The sequence below is a fragment of the Podarcis melisellensis genome, assembly GCF_964234715.1.
Source record: "Podarcis melisellensis genome assembly, chromosome: 8".
NCBI classification, from domain to species: Eukaryota; Metazoa; Chordata; class Lepidosauria; order Squamata; family Lacertidae; genus Podarcis; species Podarcis melisellensis.
Window position 1 is genome coordinate 2,352,839 of NC_138540.1, and position 23,749 is coordinate 2,376,587.

General features: G+C 46.9%; 2 protein-coding genes across 2 annotated transcripts in view; one reads left to right on the forward strand and one right to left on the reverse strand.

Moving 5' to 3' along the window:
• Positions 1-23,749, forward strand: part of LOC309375832 (putative CENPB DNA-binding domain-containing protein 1) — a gene marked incomplete at its 3' end in the record, with an annotated part of 146,563 nt that overhangs the window by 40,718 nt on the left and 82,096 nt on the right. The gene's annotated exons all lie outside the window — the stretch shown is intronic.
• PURB (purine rich element binding protein B) lies at positions 11,050-21,275 on the reverse strand. Its single transcript, XM_081921359.1, has one exon. It carries the CDS (start codon positions 20,987-20,989, stop codon positions 19,952-19,954), a length of 1,038 nt encoding a protein of 345 aa, XP_081777485.1. The 5' UTR covers positions 20,990-21,275; the 3' UTR covers positions 11,050-19,951.

A 23,749-nucleotide genomic window follows, 5' to 3' on the forward strand; every position in this document is an offset into this window, starting at 1 on the left:
GGTAACTGTTGTTTACCCCTCACAGAGCTACAATCCCCAGCATGCCTAACATGCCACAGTTACCAGAATTCTTTGGGTGAAAGCAATGTGTTTTAAATGTATGGTGTGTGCACAGTCTGACTCTGCATGGGAGCTGCAACAAAGTGTTGCAGTATATCATCACCAGTTCAGGGCTACAGCTTTGCAGCCATGACCTCTTCTATCCCATTCAGTTCCCATTCCCCCCATTGTCATCCTCCCTCACAATTTAAGAAGGATGTTGACAAGCTTGAAGATGTGCAGAGGAGGCAGACCAAGATGATCAAAGGCCTGGAAACCAAGCCTGATGAGGAGTGGTTGAAGAAGCCTGGGGAATAGAAGACTGAGAGGAGATATGATGGCCTTCTTCTTCTTCTTTTAAAATTTATTTATACTTTTCAGATATACGTATACATTTCACTGATTGTGCAATAATTTTAACATTTTAAAAATTGACTTCCTTCCCTCTATTTCTGCAGTTTCTTAAATTTATTTTTAATATCTTCTGCATATCCAGATTAACTTACTCATTTATTTCTCTTCTTTAAATAGATATACACCTGCAGGTTATTACAATAATCCTGCCAGTGTTTTTATCTGTTTACAATTTATCTGTAAATATTCAATAAATCTGAGAAGAGAAGACTCCCTGGAAAAGACCCTGATGTTGGGAAAGATGGAGGGCACAAGGAGAAGGGGACGACAGAGGACGAGATGGCTGGACAGTGTTCTCGAAGATACCAGCATGAGTTTGACCAAACTGTGGGAGGCAGTGGAAGACAGGAGTGCCTGGCGTGCTCTGGTCCAGGGGGTCACGAAGAGTTGGACACGACTAAATGACTAAACAACATTCAATAAACCATTTCTGTTCTTTTATAAAAAGTTTATTATGTTGTTTTCTTATTCTTCCAGGAAGTTCCTCCATTTCTACATATTCCATAAGTCCCCTCCAATTCTACAACTCTATGATTCTATGAAACTTAGCATTCTGTGATCTCTGAATATGCTCAGTCCTCAGTGGGCCATTGGAAGAGAAATGCCTTCTTAGGTTTTTGCCCTATATCCCTCCTCCCTGCCTCTTTTTGTATTTTTTGTATTTTTGTAATCTTTGGTTTTCCAGAGCATGATGCTACCTCCCTGTGGTTTCTCTGATGCCCTATTTTAGCTACAATCCGATCAGCACTTACCAGCTAAATTTGCTGTTAGAAGGAATGATATTTTAAAGCTGTCTGGGCAGGAATCTGAATTAGAAATTGTGATACAGTATCTAGAAAACAGTGGAGCATTTCAGAATATCAGAGTATGCTGTAACTCAAGGAATTGAACTTCAGGTCGATGGGTCCCAAGGCAGCCCTGCAGCCCTTTTTCTCTGGCTCTGAAACCTCTCCCTCTGCCACACCCATCACTGGCCCTGATCTGCCCCCCCCCCGCTTTTCCCTTTCAAGTCTGATAATTCCTTTGGCCTGTCCGCATGAAGAGGGTTGTGTGAGTGGGCTTAGAAGCTAGCCTATGGTACCTACAGGTAGAAACTGTTAGTTGCTCCGCCCACTTTTGCCTCTTGCCCCGCCCCTATCTCTAGAAGCATAGCTGTCAACGTTTTCCCTTTTTAAAAGGGAAATTCCCTTATTCCAAATAGGATTCCTCGCAAGAAAAGGGAAAAGTTGACAGCTATGTCTAGAAGGCTGCCCAGAAGGGAATGTTGCCCTCAGGCTGCAAAAGGCTTCTTGCCCCTGCGGCAAGTGATCTTAGAGCGGCCAAAGAAAGGACCTTCAAGGGAAACCTCTGAATCACAATTTATCAGGAAATTCAGTTTTTCACCTGTACTTGACTTTAGATGACGTATTTTTACAACGCTACGTATGTTACCTAGCTTACCAATTCCAGGATGTGTGCTTGTGTCAGTTTACGTTGATCGCCACTGTCCTCCTTGCATTTCACTTCCCTCTGACCTCTCGCCTGGGCACTTCCTGGCCATGCATAGAAGTGAGCATCGTTGCCGGCTTATGCTGTATCATAAATGTGCTGAAGCCTTCAGTTGTCATAAGACTCTTTGAGGTTATATGGAAAAGGCTGTGATGGTGGGGAAGGCAAGCCCAGCCAGCTGCAGTTTGCAGAGTCCCCTAGGGAGGCGGGTGGGTCGTCTATTGCATCCTGGGAATTGTAGCCCTGCCTGGGAAGGGACAACTCTCAGCACAGACTGCCGTTCCCAGGATTTCTTTGGGTTTACAGTGGTGCCTTAAATGCATGATGCGGATGTGGCCTTATTATGCACTCATTTTTTAATAAAATGAAAGCAGGGGACCTGAGGATTATGTCTGAGGGCGAGTAGGGCTCCCCACCCCCCCACTCCACAACAACCCACCAGCATTTAAAACAAAGGATCCTCGATCTCACATCAGATCTGGCCCGGGAGCAGAATAATCGCCCGGATAAACCGGGACACCTTGGAGCAGCTTCCCTTGGCTGACGCAGCCGCGCGGGGCAGCGGGCGCGCCGCCGGCTCCCTTCTATATATAACCAGCGCGCGCGGCTGCAGCCGACGCAGCGCCGAGCCCGCCGGGCTCCCCTTCCCTTGGCTGGAGGGTCGTCCCTGGGCGCCATTCCCAAGCTGTTAGGCGCTGGCTCCTCGGAGCCCCCCAGCACCAGCCCGTCGAGCCTGGCCGCTCTTCCACCCTGGACTGGATTGCCCTCGGAGTCCCTCTCACGCCACAGTTCTATGGGACCAGCGGATTGAGGGCGCCCAGCTTCTGCACAGGATGCCATCGCTCGCTGAGGCCCCTCCCCGTTGCAGAGGTTCAGCGGAAAGTGCCCCACCTTCGGCGCTGGGGGGCCGGGATGAGATGCTGCCGCTCTTCGCTCTGCACTCTTCCAGGAAGTGGCTCCTTCAGAGCAGAGGCAGGTTGAGGGGAGAGCTGGGGGGGGGGGCACGACTCTTATTTAGGATGGAGTGAGAGAAGCAGGGAGAGGGTGAATGTTGGCGTCACTCAGGGCAGTGTTGAAATCTGAGCCCCCAGGGTCTGCCCCTGTTCAGAGCCCTGGCCAAGCTTCCCTAACCTGGTGCCCTGCAGCGCTTCTGGACTGCAAGGCCCATCAGTCGAGAAGAAGTGATTTGGGTCCTTACTGTCCAACTGAGTGTCTGGTGAGCTTTGCAGGATGCAGCGGAGTCGCTCATGATTTGGAGCAGGTGGCAGGTGTTGACTACAGCTACAGCCCTGTGGACATGTATGCACTAGTAAATTTCATCAAATCCAGTGGCCGTTTGCAGGGCCGGCAAGGTGAGGCAGCTGCCTCAGGTGGCAGGATCCACAGGGGTGGCAGATCCCCATGTAGATCTTTACCCGCCTCCTTTGTTCTTGATATAGATCTTCACTCACCCCTTTTCTCCTGACCATTAACTTCTGAAGAAACAGGCACCAGATTAGGCTGCAGGTGGCAGGAACTGTGTAGCTTCTATACCAAGCCTGGAGCTCTTTGCTCTGTGAAATGTCACTTTTTTGTGAAAAGGGCAATATGGATTTTCTGCCCCCCCCCCAGTTGCTAAGAGCCAAGGCAAGAAGAAAAGGAAGATACAGGCAGGTAGAAACTAAGGGATAGTGTGGCGATGCTTTTTTGCTGCAATTGGTGAAGCTTAGAAGCTATCTCAGACATTGCTCCTGTGGGAGAGGGAGGGCAGCTGGGAAAGAAGGAGATAGAGTCATAGAATGGTAGAGTTGGAAGTGACCCTGAGGATGATCTAGTCCAACCGCCTGCAATTCAGCTGCCCCATATGAGGATTGAGCCTGCAACCCTGGTATCATCAGCACCATGCTCTAATCGATTGAGCTATCCAGTGGTGGGGAGGAGCTAGAGGAGCAGGTGTAGAGGCATTTTCCAGTCCAAGGGCCACTATCACTTCTGAGAAACCTTTTGGGGGCCACATGCCAGTGGTGGGCAGGACTAGAGGCAAAAGTGGGAGAAGCTACACATGTGAATTTTACCTTTGTACAGCAGGCTAGTTTCTATGCAAACACATCCATCCTCTATCCGGCAAGCAAAGGTGTGGTCAAAGTCCAAAGGCCTATTTCAGGCAGGCAAAAGCACATCAAGTCTGGCAAGGGGCTTAGAAGGTTGCACTCAGCCCCCAAGACAGATGTTCCCCACCCCTCCTATAGAAGGCAAGTGACCATAAAAAGATAATTTTAAAAAGAAAGTCTAGGGGAATGGTGAGGGCATAGGGAAGGAAGAGAGCTACTGATAAATGTGGATCTGCAGAGATATTGTTGTTTAGTCGTTTAGTCATGTCTGACTCTTCGTGACCCCCTGGACCAGAACACGCCAGGCACTCCTGTCTTCCACTGCCTCCCACAGTTTGGTCAGACTCATGCTGGTAGCTTCAAGAACACTGTCCAACCATCTCGTCCTCTGTCGTCCCCTTCTCCTTGTGCCCTCAATCTTTCCCAACATCAGGGTCTTTTCCAGGGAGTCTTCTCTTCTCATGAGGTGGCCAAAGTATTGGAGCCTCAGCTTCAGGATCTGTCCTTCCAGTGAGCACTCAGGGCTGATTTCCTTCAGAATGGATACGTTTGATCTTCTTGCAGTCCATGGGACTCTCAAGAGTCTCCTTCAGCACCAGAATTCAAAGCATCCATTCTTCGGCAATCAGCCTTCTTTATGGTCCAGCTCTCACTTCCATACATCACTACTGGGAAAACCATGGCTTTAACTATATGGACCTTTGTTGGTAAGGTGATGTCTCCGCTTTTTGCAGAGATGAAGTAGTACTAAAATCCACAAACTGATTTGAAATAAAGCAAATATTTGGGTTTTAGGCCTCCCTTGGACTGATAAGTCATCAGAAATAGCCCAAGTAGAATGTTGGGAATGTAGCTAAAGCTTTTGACTAGGGGAAGCAAGCTAGGGATAGCTGGGGATGAGATGGGGCAGAGAGAGAAGCAGGGGGAAGAGCAAGGCTGCAATAAGCGGATGCTGCAGGCAGATGAGGAGGCAGTGTTGGCAAAACTCCACTGGGGAGCCCTTACTGGAGCTACGTGCAGCACACCCTGTTCAAACCATCCCTAATAGCTTCTTTTACAAGTACTGAAGCGATACAGTCCACCCCACTCCTGTTTTGTAAAGAAATCAATAAGATCCTCTTGCAGCAGGAAACCAAAACTGTCTGAAAAACCTTTGCCTCTGCAATACACCTCTTGGCACCTGGGCAAACCAGACCCCCCCTACCTGTGCAGGCGGATATCAATAGCAGTAATGCTACACTGGTCAGAACAAACTGCTGCTCAGGAGCAGTGGAGCAAAGCAATTTTACACTCTCGATATCGTGTTCTTAAAGGGAAGCCCTTATTTAGACTGCAAAGCATCTTACTTCCCTTATTTCAAAATGTGGCTAAGGTGCCCCAGCTGTTTGTGGGCCACCCTGCTCATTCTAAGTGCAGCCCTGAGCTTCTGCTCCAAAGTCCAGTCCTGACAGCACCACTGCAAACTGGCCTCTTGCAGCTACTACTGTCACTGCAGACTCTGAAAACAAACCCAAAAATATGAAACCCCATTTCAAATTCCAGCCAAGATTATGCAAATCAATGAACTGTACTATCATGGGTTGAAATGCACAAACATCTACAACTAGAGAGGCTCCACACTCAACTTGGTATTCTTGCAAGACTTGGAATCTCTATTGGAAAGTAGTACAATGTCAGGAATGGGTAATCAAGTTGTCTGTCTTCCACATGGAACAATATTATAATTTTGCATTAAGGTGATTCTGCACCAAGACCCAAACTGCCAGAGTTGAGCAGTACAGTGGTACCTCTAGTTGCAAACGGGATCCGTTCCGGAGGCCCATTTGCAACATGAACAGAACGCAACCCGCAGCGGTGCACCTGCGCACACGCAGGTCGCAATTCGCTGCTTCTGCGCATGCATGTGACGTCATTTGGCACGTCTGCGCATGTGCGAGCGGCGAAACCCAGAAGTAACCCTTTCTGGTACTTCCAGGTCACCGCGGGATGCAACCTGAAAAAACATATCATGAAGCAAATGTAACACAAGGTATGATCTGTACTGCATATAATATCTTGCATGTTTTGTTCTGCAAGTATATTATTTTTAATGAATTATTCTGGCACTGCTATACAAGCTAGAAGCCTACTCTTAAAAATAGCAGAAAGCAAGATACACCAGAAGCCTAATTTCACTTTGCATTTTTGTGTTCCTTCCTGCAGAATACACTTGCAATGGGATGTAAGTATAAGGAGATAGGACTGCACGACCAAGCCAGCCATGGCAGATCTGTGAGCAGCACATCACATATTCTATCAAAAGATAACAAAATACTTAATACAAAATATCAAAATACTTAATAAAAAACATCCTTGGTGTGTGGAGTGCCACAGGGCGCAATTCTCTCCCCGATGCTTTTTAACATCTTTATGCGCCCTCTTGCCCAGATTATCCGGAGCTTTGGGCTGGTGTGTCACCAATATGCTGATGACACTCAGCTCTATCTGCTGATGGATGGCCACACTGACTCGGCCCCAAACACACTGACCAGATGCTTGGAAGCTGTGGCTGGATGGTTTCGTGGGAGCCGATTGAAACTAAATCCTTCGAAGACAGAGGTCCTATGGCTAGGTCGGGATGGCATGGGGATGAGGGACCAACTCCCTTCTCTTGTGGGGGCCCAATTAGTGCCATTGCCTTCCGTTAAGAGTTTTGGTGTAATCCAAGAAGCCTCCCTTTCCATGGAGGCGCAAGTTACAGCAACAGCCAAGGCGACATTTTTCCACCTTCGCCGCATCAAGCAGTTGGTCCCTTACCTTTCCCGCCCCGACCTGGCCACAGTGATCCATGGGACGGTCATCTCCAGGCTTGACTACTGTAATTCGCTCTACGCGGGGCTGCCCTTGAAGCTGTCCCAGAAACTCCAGCGGGTACAGAATGCTGCAGCGAGGCTCCTCACGGGGTCTCTGCCATGGGAGCATATTCACCCAGTGCTTTTCAAGCTGCACTGGCTCCTGGTGGAGTACAGGGTCAGATTTAAGGTGCCGGGCCCTAAGGAAGTTAGATTGGCTTCAACCAGAGCCAGGGCCTTTTCAACTCTGGCTCCGGCCTGGTGGAACGCTCTGCCTCATGAGACCAGGGCCCTGCAGGATCTGATTTCTTTCCGCAGGGCCTGTAAGACAGAGTTGTTCCGCCTGGCCTTTGGCTTGGAGCCAATTTGATTCCCTCCCCCCCTCTCTCTTTTTTCTTTTCTTTTCCTTCTCCTCCTGCGATGAGGCTACATTTTAATATTTTAATGTTCCATTATTTTAATGTTGTATTTTATTTTTGTTTTTAAGTTGTAATAATTCATCTTGTTTTTATTATTGCTTGTAAGCCGCTCTGAGCCCGGCCTTTGCTGGGGAGGGCGGGGTATAAATAAAAAAAATATTATTATTATTACCTGCACTGCTGAAATATTCTATGGCGTTAGCAATACCAGTATTAACAAGGGTGTCCCACATGACCTTAAAGTGGCACTGTGCCAAGTCAATGGTCCACAAGATCCATGTCTTGATCGTGGATGGAGGACTTGACCTGGCATGTGTAACAGAGACTTGGTTGGATGAGGCGGATGAGCCTGTTCTTGCCACTGCTTGTCTGCCAGCCTTCTCTTACACACAGCAACCCAGGGTTACAGTGATGTTTAGAAAGACACTGTTTTTTGAATGCTTGTTGTGGAAGCTGGGCTATAGGGGCAGTACCGGATTCACTTTGGTGTACCGACCTCCCCGCTGCACCAAGGATTCCCTGCCTGAACTGCTTCAGGTCATGGAGGATGTTCTCCTGGAGACACCTAGTTTGGTTGTCCTGAAGGGATTTTAACATCCATGCTGACATGACCTTACAAGGGGCCTCTTGGGACTTCATGGAAAACATGGCCTCCATGGGGCTATCCCTGAATAAGCCATGGACATGCCTTAGATCTGGTGTTCACCACTGTGGAGGTGAGTGATCTGACACTAAGTTCCAGCATAACAAAAAAAGTACCATTGTCAGATCATTTCCTGGTGCATCTAGACTTCTCTGCAACCCTTCCCCTTCGCAGGGAGGTGGGACCGATTTGGATGGTCCGCCCCCACCATTTAATGGATCCAGATGGTTTCCAGAGGGTGGTAGGGGATGTCTTATCCCATGCTGGTGGCCTTTCAGCTGACGCCCTGGTGGCCCACTGGAATGCAGAGTTAACCAGGATTATCCACTGTTTGGCTCCAAAGCACCCTCTCCGATTACAAGGAGCTCAGATGGTTCCCTGGTATTCCCCAGGACAGAGGGTGATGAAACAATCGCTGAGATGGCTAGAGGGGTGGAAAACTTACTTCAAATCGGACTGAACATGGGTTGGAGCTCAACATCGAGCCTACCAAGTGGTGATGGCAACAGTGAAGATGTTCTTCACCACCTCCATTGCACTTGCAAAAAACAGATCCAGGAGACTTTTTCAGGTGGTTCATAGTTTAACAGAACCACGTTCACCATCAGGGTTCAGTAAGGACACCAAGATCTCCTACTGTGATAGCAGGGTCAGGGTGGGAGAGTGCCAGCTGCATGGGATCAGTTTCAACCTGTTACTTCCAAGGATGTGGACAGGCTGCTTGGGCAAGTGAAACCAACCACTTGTCTCCTTGATTCTTACCCATCCTGGCTCATAAAAGCAAGCCAGGCAAGGCTGGGCAATGGGCTCCATGGGGTGGTGAACGTGAGGGAGTCTTCCCAGACCCACTTAAACAGTTATTAAATCACTTTTTTAAAAACCATCTTTGGACCCGGACACTAAGGCCAGTTATCGCCCAGTCTCAAATCTTCCATTCCTGGGCAAGGTGATTGAGTGGGTGGTTGCGGAACAACTCCAGGCACACCTGAAGGGTGCTGACTACTTGAACCCCTTCCAGTCAGTTTTCAGGCCCCATCATAGGATTGAAACCACCATGGCCACACCGGTTGATGATCTCCGGCAGGCTAGGGACAAAGGTGAAAGCTGTTTCCTAGTTCTGCTGGATCTCTCAGCGGCCTTTGATACCATCGACCATGACCTCCTTCTGGACCGTCTAGAGGAGCTGGGAGCACTGTTATACAGTGGTTCTGCTCCTTCCTCCTGTGGTCTCACTTGTGGGGTGCCTCAGGGTTGTCCTCTTCCCCACACTTTTTAACATTTATATGAAACTGCTGGGAGAGATCATTGGGGGGGTATGGGCTAAGCATTCACCAGTATGCAGAGGATACCCAGCTCTACCTCATTTAAACCAGTGAAGGCAGTGAACGTCCTGTGTGGGTATCTGGAGGCAATTGGGAGATGGATAGCAGTCAACAGATTGAGATTGAACCTCAACAAGACAGTACTGTTTCTGGGTCACAGGGGACAGGGAGGTGTGGGGCATTTCCTGGTCCTGAAGGACCCGGTGCGCAGACTGGGAATTATTTTGGACTCACAGCTGTCCATGGAGGCACAGGTCAATTCTATGTCCATCTGGTACGCCAGCTGAAACCCTACCTGTTTGTGCCATGTCTCACCAGAGTGGTACATGCCTGGCTATCTCCCACTTAAGACTACTGCAATGCACGCTACATGGGGTTACCTTTGAAGGTGACTCAGAAACTACAACTAAACCAGAATGCCGCAGCTAGACTGGTGACTGGGAGCTGACATTACACTGGTCCTAAAAGATCTAAATTTCTAAGCACAATTCAGTGTTGGTGCTGACTTTTAAAGCCCTAAATGGCTTTGGCCCTGTATACCTGAAGGAGCGTCTCCACCACCATCATTTAGCCGGAGGTCCAGCTCCGAGGGCCTTTTGGCAGCTCCCTCACTGCGAGAAGTGAGGTTACAGGGAACCAGGCAGAGGGCCTCCTTGGTAGTGGAGCCTGTCCTGTGGAACACCCTCCAATCAGATGTCAAGGAAACAAACTACTGTATCTGACTTTTAGAAGACATCTGAAGGCAACCCTGTATTGGGAAGTTTTTTATGTCTAATGTTTTACTGTGTCTGATGTTTTAATTTGCTGGAAGCTGCCCAGAGTGGCTGGGGCTATCCAGTCAGATGGGCAGGGTACAAACAAACTTTCAAATTGCGATTGTGTATACAACAACAAATCCGTTTATTGTGAGGCCCATGCCTGTACACAAAAATCAACTAGTTTATAACATTTCTCCCGGAGATTGGTGCCAGATTCTTTCAGAAGCAGCATTCCACATGGCATATTTTGAACAATGCACCTATCTCCATGGTTATTTTAAGAGTTTTAAAAGGTTTTTCTAGTCACTTTGGCCTATAATCATAGATGGTTTACAAAATTAGTTTCAGCCAACAAGTTGGAAACTCCACTTTTGCACATTGTGAGAAGCTTGTGGGGATCTCCCAGTTGTAGGCTTTCTTCTCGCAGAAGCTAACTAACAGTTAAGAGGCTACGTACTCCAGAAGGGTGGATTTTTGGGTTTAAATCCAAGCTCAGGGAGAGAATCACAAGCCTCAGTTCTATGGCTCTAAAGTGCTGTGAAGCTGTCATCACACACACAACACACTACTCTCTCTTGGGGTGGCCAGATTACGATAATAAAAAGTAACACCTTCTTTATTTGGATGAATATTTTAATATTTGTATCATTTTAGTGAACATATGTATATGTTGTATTTTGTTCTTGGAAATTGCTCCAGGGTGCCTCTGGATGTGTGTAGTGATATACAAATAAAATAACCTAGCATTCACAGACAGCAGCTGGCAAAAGATGGAATCCTTATAGGAGTTCAAGCTTCTCCTGCTCCCTTGCCCTCCCTGCCCCACTCCAGGAATTCATCTTCAGTCCCTGAGATCCGTCAGGATTGATAGAATCTTGCTTCCCTACTTGGATATTTCCCACTCATTCAAACAGGCAATGCTTTGCCACAGGCCCATCAACTCATGACAGATCTAACATAGCTCCAGGGTAATAAATGATTAATTTTCAATTGCATCACAAAAATACACTATTTCCCACTACATAAAAAAACCAAGAGACAGAGGTACATGTTCATTCACTTTTCCGCATACTTTTATTTGTTACAAACATACATTTTTTTAAATATAGACTGTAAAACTCCATTTGCAAAAACCTGTTATGGTAAGGAGTGCTCAACTAGCACGAGGAGTTCTTAATGTCGTTTGGACTGGTTTGTTGTTGTTTTGCTAGTCAGCTAGTGGTAAATCCAGGACCTGCCTTTGTTTGACAGCAGCCTGTAGTGTCTGGCTGCATCTGCATTGCTCTTTAAAAGCAGGCCTGCCGGCCCCCCTCCCCACCCAAAAGGGAAATCAGAATCTCAGCTTCAGCCAACAGGCAGCAAGACAAATAGGCAGCTCTTTGCCCTGGGACTGTAAATACTTTCCAGCGCTCTGCTTGATGGGTGAGAAAGGAACATTTCTGAATGGGTGCTGCACTTTTAAAACATCTCTGTATGCTTGAAACTGCACCATGCAGCTGTTTGTGTTTGTTTTGCCAGTTAAAGTGCATTTAATTTTTTTTATATAAAAAAATAAAAGAGAGGAATAAACTTTATTCTTTAATTAAGGTACTTAAAAGTGAACTTTTTGGTCTCTCAGCAGATATTCCTGAAATCAGATCTATTTTACTACAAATTAACGTCTAGCATTTATATAATATATTTATAGAGGGGGAGTTTTTTTTAAATATATAGATATATATAGAGAGATAGATATAAAATTAGAGCTACTTTTGCATTTACTATCTAGCAGAGAAACATGTTTTTATAAATACATACACATGTACACAGACATTTCTTTCTATGTATACAATGTACAAACGTGTATATTTACATATGGGCTGATTACATCCATATATGATCAATTATCACTTACACAAGGTTTTCTCAACTTTATACCAAATTAAAATATTTGCTCACTACTGAAATTGTACATTCAGCCCAGCAAAACCTCCACTTCCCAAGGGCAGCGATTCTGCACCACCCTGCCCTTTCTTTATAACCCTGCATATCACTTTTGACAAATTTGTTAGCATCAAATTGAGCAACAGATACTGTAGTATCTGTAGTAATCAATACCTCTAACTGGAAGAGGCAGCTGACTGCGGCACCCTCTGCTGGAAAAGGACTTTGGCGGCTACGCCAGCAAGCACAGCAGCGGGGGCACTATCCATTCATTTCAATGGAAGACCTGTGCTTGCAAAATCCACCTGCAGTGCAAAGGTTAATTCAATGAGGCAAGGAGAAAGAGCAAGAGACTTGGAAACGAGATTATGAGTGTTTGTTCCACCAGTCTTGGCAAAACATGGAAGACTACCAGCACCAACTGGTAACATAACATGGGGGAAAATAAGCTACCTACAGTACGGGCTGCAATTGCTCAACATTTGCTTGACTTTCAAACATATCACCTCCTCAGAGAACCTGCTTCACATAGGGTTTTGCCTGCCTTGAGCATCTGCTGCAACCTGTGCACTGCAGAAGATTCTACGGTATGTTTAAATACGGGCACTGATCAGACCTCTCACCAAGAAAGGTTATGTTCCAAAATGCCCTAACCTTCCTGTGCAGCTGGACATTGAGACAGCGGACAAAGTCTTCTCACTGAGGAACTTGATAGGCTTCTGTGGAACCACAGCATTCTTAGTAGCATGGAAATCACTGAATGCAGCTTCAGCAATCTATACTAACACATTTCCTCTTAATAATAGGCCAGCAAGGATGATGTGAAAGTGCTGGAGGGAAAGGTAGTATGGAGAGCTGCTCAGATTATTACCCAATGTTATTATTGGGCCAATGACCTGCCTTCTCCTAATGGGCCCCTCTCTACAAATGTTGGTAAGGTTAAAATATTCACAGCACATGTAAGCTAGGAGATAACTGGCTAACTTGTTTATCATGGTTCTTTACATCTGAGCATGCCTGAGTCAACAGCTCCAGTTCTGAAGAGGGGCAGTGTGAAGAAACAACAAGATTAAGCTATATTCTTGTAAATCCCACATGCATTCAAATATGGGATTTTCTAACCAGATGGGCCTTTCAACACAGAAAAAGCAGGGCAGGAAATTAAACATATTGTCTTGGAAACTTGCCTGGGTTAAAATGGTGCACAGTGACTGCTGTTTTAAATTATGTCCTCTGCAAGTCTTAAAGACAGTTTACCTTGGCTACACAAAGCAGTGATAGGCCAGGAGTGGGGGAAGCAGCAGTAAGCTTTCCTGTACAATAGCTTTGACAAACTTGTACTTCTTTGCTGTGGGCCGCTTACTTTGTATGTATGTGTATATATACCTATACACACACACAGCACATTATGAGATTAAGGCTACATAGCAGCTTATTACAAAATGGCTTTGACAAAGCACACTTAACCTTCCCTTTCACGGAATTTAAGAGACAAAATTGTGTTGGTATTTCTATATTTCTAGTAGACATTGAAACCTTGAGCTCTCCCCCACTCTTCCCCTTGTCAGATTAAAAAAAAAGAGGAGCTGGAGTGAGAAGGCTAGCAAAAAAAAATTCATGGTAACTATTGATTAGAAATCAGCTAATAAACATCCTGGAACATTCTTCTTTCCTTAGGTGAGCATTTTTGGCAAGTTAATGATTCTCATGCTCTAAAAATTGGGCGATGGTAGAACAGTTATTCTCTAAAGACTCTGGGAACAGTCCCATAGACTTCAGTTGTGCTGCTCTGAAGTCTACAACTTAGTTCTCCTCTGTCAAATCAGATACAAGCAAATTTACACAACTGGCCTTAATTATACTGCTGCAAGCTGAATACGAGAGGCTGGGACCCAAAGAAACACTTTCACTGTGCCCAATGGAATAGTACACAGCCAGTGAAATTTTGGGCTATTCGCATCTGAAGAGATCCCCCATGCTACTAACTGCTTTTGAAGCTCCTCCTTAAGAACCACAAGACCAACCCCACCTCAAGCACACCCAGCTAGCAAATCAGTTCTTTAGATCCCAGCGACTGTGTTATTGCTTACTCCCTACAACTATGCAAAATACCTGTTGTTTGTGTGACTAGACCATAATGTTGGGACTTTATTTTATTAAAAAGGAAAATTTTACTCCATATACTACACCAACCTCATTATATTAAGATGGAGTTAGTTTAACACCACTGCAGATTAACTGTCATTCTACAGGTAGGAGAGGTAGCAGCTCATGGCCACATTCACAGGTTTGAATGTCTGCTTCCAATATTAAACTTCTCTGGAACCTTACACGAAACAGCTGTGATGCTTCAGCCACGTGCTTTCCTCTCACAATACCTCAATAAAGCAATCTGTCAGTCTTAATTCTTTTTAACTCTTCCTCTGTTGGCTAAAAACTACAAAGTGCAAAAGATGAGGTTCCTGAGAACCTGCAAGAGGGAGGAAGAAATCTTTTTTACTGCAACCAGTCTTTCCTTACCTTAGCCAAACTCCATCAAGCTAATAAATCAAACCCAAGTATGCAATTTTAAGAAGTAAATGCCACCTGACAATTAAGATGATCTGGCTAATGCTCAAGCACAACAAATTGCTACAGTAATTTTGCTGACACTGAATTACCATAAGCACCATTGCTGGACAAGAGGCAAGCTTTCTAAATACCTCTAGCACACCTGGAATCAGACTATCAAGAACATGGGGGAAGGAAGCTACCATGAAGAGTATGTACATCGCAAATTCATCAGTGAACAAATAATCAAGAAATACATAGTAAGAGACATGCCACTACCAGTTTGGCATTCAGAAAGACTGCAGAAGACTGGTCTGAGTGCAATAGCTCAAAGCATATAGGTCTAAACTGGTTTAATCACCATTCCCTCTCAGTGAGAGTCTACAAATCTCCCAGCACTCTCATCAAACTAATGTTTCTTTGAGGAAAGTCTTCATATTCTTCTGGTATAAAATGATTCAGATTTGTAGCATAGGTAGACTCTAAGCTAAGGGTTCTGCTGGGTAATATTAAATTGCCTACACAATGTTTCCAGAAATAATTTTGAATAATGCATATTAAAAGTATCAGGATCCATTAAGTTTTAAATATTTAGCCTCAAGTAGATTGGTAATCCCAATTACACTATCCCTTTAAAAAACTAAATTTGTTTCATAGCAAACATACTTCAATACATTTACCATTTTACCAAAGGAAGCATATCAACAACATGTTTACCAAGATCTACATAGTATTAGAATAATTTTGAAGCCAAAAAGTGCCACTTTTAAAGGGAAAAACTAAGTTTTCCTCCCTTCCACTAAGTTGAGTCAAGGCCACAAGTTTATTTATTTTTAAATAATAACTGAATATCTGCTGAGAGATTAAATTGTGCATCAGATAAAGTACCATAATCTTTCTGTTAAAACATTGAGATGTCCATGCATGTTTATGCACTGAACAGTTTTCCACCAAAATCACAAAACTGCTGCCCTCACAAGTGAAAAGTAGCCCGAGTTAGTCACTTTTCCAATGTCCCCTTTAATGATAGGAACAGATCAAAAATCATCCTCAGCTATTCCAACACCTGAAGCGTGCAGCCAATGATGGGACCACTCAATATGAGGGCTTATTGTAACCTGCATCTTGTGCCCATTATCCTGAAAATTGTAAGCCAGGGCATGATAAGAATGTGTGTTTTGGGGGAGAGAAACTGAAGCAGAAGCTTGAATCTTAATTTATTTTTAAAAAGATCTGTGGTTGCAGAGCGGATTCCAGGGTAAGCAACAGTGACTGCTTTTTATTTGAGGAAAAAAGAAAAAAGCATTCACTGTTAGGTCTGCAACCGCTCTGCAGCAGACAGCTATGGAAAGAAGAACAAGAACCCGTAACTAGATGTGAGCTAAAGATACGGGTGTTTATACCTGTATGCCTCAAATATTTACAATTTTTGGTGCTATACAAGATTTACATTTTGTTTTGTACAGCAGATGCATCACTCCAAGGACAGTAGAAGTCTAGAAATGTTGGATATGCAGAACTCCACAGGGAGGTTTGCCCATTTCCCCCTCACACAGAACCGACATTTTTAAGACAACAGTGTGATCCACAAGCCACATAACTCAACATACCTGAACGTGTGACAGCTAAACTCCAGTAAATTTATGGAATTGAGCTATTTTAAGCACAGATATGCCAGACGGCAGCTTGTAAACTGCACTGAGGTACTGTCAATGTTGCTGCAGAAAAATTCAAAGACACAATTTAACTGCAGCACCAAGAATGGGGAAGCCTTTACCCAAATTGACATTTAAGCACAAGAATATAAACAGGAATAACAAGATCATTCATCTGAGATGTAATCCAGGCAGTAATTTTTTTCCAACATGGCTGAATATCCCTATCACATGAACGGAAGCTACTCTGAACAGGGACAAGTCTGCCTACTTAGAATTTGCAGAGACCAATTGTTGAGACAAAACTACTAGGCTTAGAGAGCAGTGTGATTTTTCTTTTAAAGGCGCAGTTTGTACAAAGTGCACACATGTGTGCAAGGGGGGGGGGGGGAGATTTCTAACAGTTATCCCTACACCAAATAGGATTCATCTTTCATTAGAGGCCAATCAATGCTTCCAAGTGACCCTTAAACAATACAGTATTTGCAATCTCCACTATTTTAATCACAGAAGTCCCAAATTTTACAACAGGGAGGAGAGGTTCAAAGCTCTACAGATGCCAGGCAAGCCCCCTTCCCTCACTCTCAGAGTTCTATGGATTTTCCTCCATAAACCCCTGCACCTAACAAGGGCTTGTGCCACCAGACTAATTTTCCTATAGCATGAGGCTTGGCCGTTAACCTGCTATGGTGAGATAACCTCAGTATTACTCAAAACATTTAAAATCTTACCATTTATACTTAAGCTGGACACAAGCATGCCCAGTATTTTCACTGAGACTCTCCTACTGACACACTGCATTGTCACCACCTACATACCTTGGAGGGTCATGTGTCAATCTGTGTACCCAATATACAATGCTTTAACTGGTCTAATGACTACAGAAGATTTTTTTCTGGTTGCCAAAACAACACCATATATGGCAGCATTCTTGGCATACAATTGATATATGCTTCTGTCTACTTCCACATACTTCCTAGACAGCTAATTATAGCATATGTAGCCACTGGCCAGGGACAGTCAAACCCTGTCACTACCACGTAATACAAAGGTAAGACTAGTTACTGCAATTCAGCCAAAAAAAAAAAATTCTCCTGAAAAGGAGAGGTACTGCATTTTAATTGGCTCACAGCAGCTGAGCAACAAAAGGGAAAAAAAACCCAATTACCACTGAAGCAACAAAACATTGTTGGTCTATACAAGTATTGTACATTGGTTTAAAATGAGTGAAGAGTTACAGCAATATACACCAAGCATCTGCAGCCTCAATTTTCATTGCTGCCTAGAGCTCTAATTAGTTTAGTAGTTTTCTGCAATCCTAGAGGGCTGTGGTATCCCAGTTAACCTGCTGAAACTTTTGTTGGTGAAAGTTGTTCTCCGGAGCAAAGAACTACATACATTTGAACAAAAATACATAGGTAGATACAGCAGGACATTATTGAAAACAGCTGCCTTGGAGAGTACAAAATACAGTACGAGTATACGGATGTAATTAAAACATCAAGAAATACTATTGCTCCCATTACAATTCAGGAAACAAGTTCTTTGCGACGGAGAAAAATGGAAAGAAAGATTTCTTCAAAAATACAATAAAAATATCTACTGTGGACACTGGGAATAAAGAAATATCTTTGAAAATAAACAATAATATGTGTGGCTGAACATCTTGTGGTAAACTATTCTGACATTATTTGCAGATCTTTATAATAGCCATAGTAAAACCAATTAATTTTTCTAAAGAAAATTCCTGCAAATTTCCCCACTTCAGTGACAACCGTGTGAAGAAATGCCTTTTATGTCTCCTTGCTTTCTAATAAATACAAAACAAAGATAGTATAGGTAAGAGTAATACCAAAATAAGGTAATAAGGGTATGCAATAAATTAAAAAGGCAGCTCAAATAAAGGACAGGCATGCACAATTAAAAAAGATTGTAGAGGAAGGTTTACCTGCCTCTCTTAAGATGTTGCACAAATAATACCTGAAACTTTGTAGTGAACAGTACACTTCCATTCAATTCAAAGTTGCCAGTATAGAATGTATCTAAAAACACTTTTGGAGGGAATAGGTCTGACTTCATTTGTTTTAAAAAAATATCATTTTAGATTAAGAATCCATTCAAAATATAGATGAGGCAATTATTTGGGTGGAGACACCCAACTTTGTTTGGAAAGGACAGCTGGATAAATTGGCAGTAGCCAGTCTATAATAAAATGTGAAGATGGTAAAACGCTGCTAGGGAATGATCAGTCACAGATCTTTTGTGGGGTTGTTTCTGCTCCTTTTTAGTGGTGGATATCAAGCTCCAACTGGACATGCATTGCTCTGAACAATCCATCCCATCAATTCATTCTTGCCAACTCTGCTGTTAACATAATGTGAGGTACTGAGAAAATGGATAGTTCTTTTTTTGTTAAAAAAAAAATCTTGTTAAAAGAATAACTGATGCTGGACTTCTGGACCTGAGGTTCTTGGTGTCTGTGTTCATGTCCACTAGTTTGCACGATGAAAGAAGCCTTCCGTTTTCCTACATGGTTCTTTTCACAGACCTGTAGCCACACAGTTCCTTTGCCAAATTACAATTTCAAGATTTTGCTTTTTAAAAACCCAGCTACAGATTTCACTTCTTTGACCAGATCATCTTTTGAAGTCAGCAGAAAGACAGCTCCAGTTTCCACCTCCTATTAAAGCCATTTGCTTTCACCTTATTTGGAGAGAAGGGGAAGAACTTTAGCGAGCAGCGACCAGTCCACTCTGCATGCCTTGTGCTTTATGCCTGTTTTTCTTTAATCTACCTGTTTGCAAACCCCATTAAAAAAAGAAAAATGAAATACCATTTAAGATCTTTAGAACCTGCCAGCTTTAAAGTAATTCACTTATCAATTCCAGTTCAGGCACCTGGAGCTTAGCAATTTGCACCCCCAAAATAAAACAAACAATTCTGCAAAGGGGGGGGGGGGGAAAGACAACAATGGACATTGGTCCAGATACAGGCTCCCCCCACCCAATTACCTTTCTGAAAAGGTATTTTGAGTTGGTTGCTTCTTTCCCCTGCCCACCTGCTATGTCCCCTTCCCCGAGCCATTTCAATCCCCATTTTCTGCTGGTCTAAGTCCATGATTGATCTCTACGACTTTCCCCATCGGGATCTGCACCCCCCTCAAAATAAGCCCCATGCCCCCACTGATTTGGACAGCGGTGGTAGCTTCTCCCCTCCCTTCAAACAATGCTCAGTGGCCTTTTATTCTCCAGACTGCTGGTTTCAAGAGTAGAGGGGCACCATCTCAGAAATGCAAGAGTGAAGGGTCTGGGTGGAAGTGAAAGAGAGAGTCAAGATCCAAGTAACATTTCTCCCTCCCTTCCTCCCAAATAAAACATCTCAGCCATTCGGTAGAGGAGGAGCCTCGGAAGGCAGGACAGATTTAGATGGCCGAGATCCCCTTCTCTCCGCCATGGGCGAAGGTTGAGGTTAACTGAGGCCACAAAGCTTCCTCTCTGCAGGGGAGGCGGCAATGATGTCGGTGAAGCCCAACAGATGCTGCATCCCTGGGAAAAATAAAAGGGTCACAGAGATAGAGATCAGGAGGGCGCTCCAGAAGTGGTGCAGGTCGGGGGTGTATGCAGGCGATCTCGAAGCTTGCTCTCTCCCATGGCAGAAGAATGCGTGTGAGGTGGGGAGGAAGCTTGGGCCAGGTTTCCCTCCCTGCTCCACCCAGTCCCCTACTCCATGGCAACTCCGGCCGGCGCGGAGAAGGGGGTTGTCAGAAGCAGGGGGCGACGGGGAGAGGGCGGCCGGGGAGGAGGAGGAGGGGGGGGAGGCTCAGTCGTCGTCTACATCGTCTCCGTCGGAATCGTCGCCGGCTCCGCTGCCGCTGCCCGGCCCGGCCGGCCCGGCTCGTCGGTCGTACAGCTTGTCCCGCTGGCGCTCCTGGATGTCTCGCATCTCGTCGGCGTAGCGGCAGAAGGCGCCTCCGAACTTGGCCCAGGCCTTGTAGGGCACCGTGATGGCGTTGCGGTAGGAAGGCTTCACCTCGCTGACGCGCAGGAAGACGCCGTACTTGTTGCAGCCCACGTCGAAGAAGAAGCGCTTCGAGTCCACCGTGATGGAGGTGCCTTCGGGGAGCTCGCCGTACAGGCCGCCCCCGCCGCCGGGGCCCCCCCCGCCGCCGCCCAGCTCGTCCTCGTCGGCGCCGTAGTCGTCGATCAGCTTGGCCAGCGCGTCGCGGAACTCGATCAGGCCCTGCGCCGGCAGCGCGATGGTCTGGCCGCTCTGCAGGCCCGGCGGGCCCCCGGGGAAGCCCGGCCCTCCGCCGCCGCCGCCGCCCGGCCCGCGGTTGATGGTCTGGCGGATGCGCAGGAAGCGGCCGCGCTGGTTCTCCTTCAGGTCCAGGTAGTACTTGCGGTTCTCGCGCACCAGGAACTCGCTCTTGAGGGCGCGCCGGGGCCCCGCGCCGCCGCCGCCCTCCTCCCCGCCGGGCGAGGCCTGCGCCAGCTGCTCGGGGCTGCTGGGCCCCAGCTGCGCGTAGTGCTCGATGAAGTCGCCCAGGTAGTCCCGGAACTCGGCGGCCACCGCCATGGAGAGCGTGAGGCGGCTCTTGGAGCCCCCCGCGCCCACCTCCGCGATCTTCAGGAAGCGGCCCTTGGCGTTCTGCTTCACGTCCAGGTAGAAGCGCTTGTTCTGGATGTCCAGGCGCTTCGAGGCCAGCTCCTGCGTCTCCTGCTCCGGGCCGGGGCCCCCGCCGCCCCCGCCGCCGCGGTGTCCCTGGAAGCCGCCGCCGCCGCCGCCTCCGCCGCCGCCTCCTCCGCCACTGCCACTCCCGCTGCCCCCTCGCTCGCTCCCGCTGTCGCCATCCGCCATCTTCTCCTTCCTCGGGTTCCTTCTGCCGCCGTCAGGCCCAGCCCGCCTTCCGCCCGTCCGGCTCTCCGCCGCCTTCTCCTCCTCCACACACGCACGCGCGCGTGCACACACACACTCACTCACTCACTCGCGCAGGCGCGCGCCTTCCTCGCCCGCCCGCTCTCTGCCTCTCTCTCTCTCTCTCTCTCTCTCTCTCTCCCGCTCTCCCTCACACGCACTTCGCTCCCTCAGGCCGCCTCCCCTTCCGCCGCCGCCTCCCGCCCCGCCTGCAGCGCCAATGCCCACTTCCGGGGACGCGCGGACGGACGGAGTCCAGGCAGGATCCACAACCGGAAGTCAGCGGCTTTCCACGCTATGCCCCGCCTCCCCCGAAGAAACCAGCGGGAGGGAGAGAAGCCTCTGGCGCCTGCGCACTCCCTCTCGCCTGCCCCCCCCTCGCCCGCCCCTCGCAGGCCTAAGAAGCGCAAGACCCCTTTTTTGCGGGCGGGAGGGGGGACAGAAAAGGCGGGAGTGGCACGTAAGCATGTGCAGAGTTCCCTGCACTCTGGAGTCCGGCTCTCATAAAACATTGGGGGGGGGCAGTTGAGCCCCAGCCTGCGCAACCCGTCACCAGATGTGGCGCACGCGCACCAGTGGAGTGGCAAAGCCCCTGGGGGGGGGGCACCGATGATCCTGCGCTCTGGCCCTCGATCCCGGGGTCCCGTTGCGCCAGAAGCGGTTTAGTCCTGCTGGGCAGATGACCCGGAAAGCTGTCTGTGGACAACCGCCGGCTCCCTCAGCCTAGAAAGCGAGATGAGCGCCAGAACCCCAGAGTCGCCTTGGCCTGGACTTAACCATCCTTTACCTTTACGCTTCAAATATTTTATGGGGGGCAAAGGGACCTCGGCCCCTAGCAGTTGGCTCCTGCGCTCTCAGCTAAATCAGAGAATGGCAGAGTTGGAAGGGACCACCTTTTAAATAAAACACAGAGCCAAGGAAATTCATGCAAGTCCAGCATTCAGGAGGGACCTGGCATTTATTTCAGCTGTACCACCGCTTAGAGGAGCATCAGAACAAAGGTTTTATAGGCACAGCGCAAAAAGAGTCATTCTACATACATGGAAAAAGGTTACAAATCAAGAGAGAGGAAGAGACAGGGCTCAACCTGGGATCAGCTTCCTTGGGGTGTTCCAAAACATGTGGTCTTGGCTTATAACTTATCGGACGGTTGTCAAGGCAACCAGACCTTCGGTGGGGCTGTTGACAGTCCTTTCCCATATCTGGAATCTTTCAAGGAGATGTCCGTGCTAACTCACAACAGACAGAGGAAAAGATCCTGCCATTTGTACCACTTTCAGGGTCAGACAGGAGAGATGGAATGCAGCGTGGGAGGGAGGCAAGAGAGAGTCACAACATGCAGGAATCATTCATGGATGCATGCTAGCCAAAGGCTGAATGCAATTAATACTGGAAATCAAACAAATTACACCCTGGGTCTCTAATTCTTATATTAGGGCCCCCTAGGGTCATCTAGTCCAACCTTTGCAGAAATCTCAGCTAGATCATCCGTTACTGATGGCCATCAAATCTCTGCTTAAAAACAATCAAGAAAGAGAGTCCACCTCCCCGCCCCAGGGAATCCAATCCTGATGTTTAATTGGAATCTCCTTTCTTCTAAGTTGAATCCGTTGGTTCAGGTCCTATTCTCCAGAGCAGGAGAAAACAAATGTGCTCCATCCATGGGACAGCCCTTGAGCTCTTTGAAGATATCAATTATATCTCCTCTCAGTCTCCTCTTTCCCAGGCTAAACATACCCACCTCATCATCAGGCTTGGTTTCCAGACCCTGGATCCCCTTGGTCACCCTCCTCTGCCCACCTTCCAGCTTGTCAATACTATCCTTCTTAAACTGTGGCACCAAGGACTGGACACAGGACTCCAGGTGTGGTCTGACCAAATGTGCCCAAGGTTGCCACCTGAAGGGTGGTTTATTCCCACCCCTACTCCCCAATACCTTTTTAAAATGCTAGCTATCCTGGGTAGCAGACATCGGCTGGAAGCCAGAGGAAGGAAGAGGGAAAACAGCAGGTACAGTAGTGAAGCTATGGAGCTGTAGAAAGGAGCAGCCAAGAAAAGGGCAGGAGACAGGCTTCATGTGCCACTTAGGAACAGCAGGATCTGTCAGTTATTGGCATAAAAGAAAGGAACTTTGGAGGCTGGAGGTATGTTGACCGGAAAGGCAAGGGTGCATAGACATGTCCGCTGCCCAAATGGCCAGCTGCAGCCCCCAGCTCCCATTAGCCTTGGTCAGCCTGGCCAGTAGTCAGGATGATGGGAGCTGTATTCCAGCAACTCTAGAGGGGCGCATCCTTACGCTAAGAGATGCATAGAAGGGAAAGCAGCCAGGTGCAGATTCTTCTGTCTGGGCACTGCTGTAATAGTTGGAGGGAACCCACACAGGATGACATTTCCCCTCCGCAGCTCTTACAGGACCTGGAAAAGCCAAGGAGGCAGCAAACGCAGAAAGGAAGAAATTCAAACCAGTTAGTAGAATCTAACAAGCCAAATAAGGCGACAAGGTTAAAATGAACCCTGGGCTATTCTTCCATCTGTAGGGCATAAGAGAAACCAGCATGGAGGTCTTAGAACCAGCCAGGTCTTGTGTGTATGTGTGTACAGGCAGGTTTTCATGATGGCTGCATCTGCATCCTTCCCCTATACGGTATTGAAGCTTAAGAAGCCAACTTCAGATACTCCCTTTTCCAAGACCTCGATTTTTAG

Excerpts from the sequence above, each read along its gene's own strand:
- PURB (XM_081921359.1), bottom strand. The coding sequence starts at position 20,989 with ATGGCGGATGGCGACAGCGGGAGCGAGCGAGGGGGCAGCGGGAGTGGC.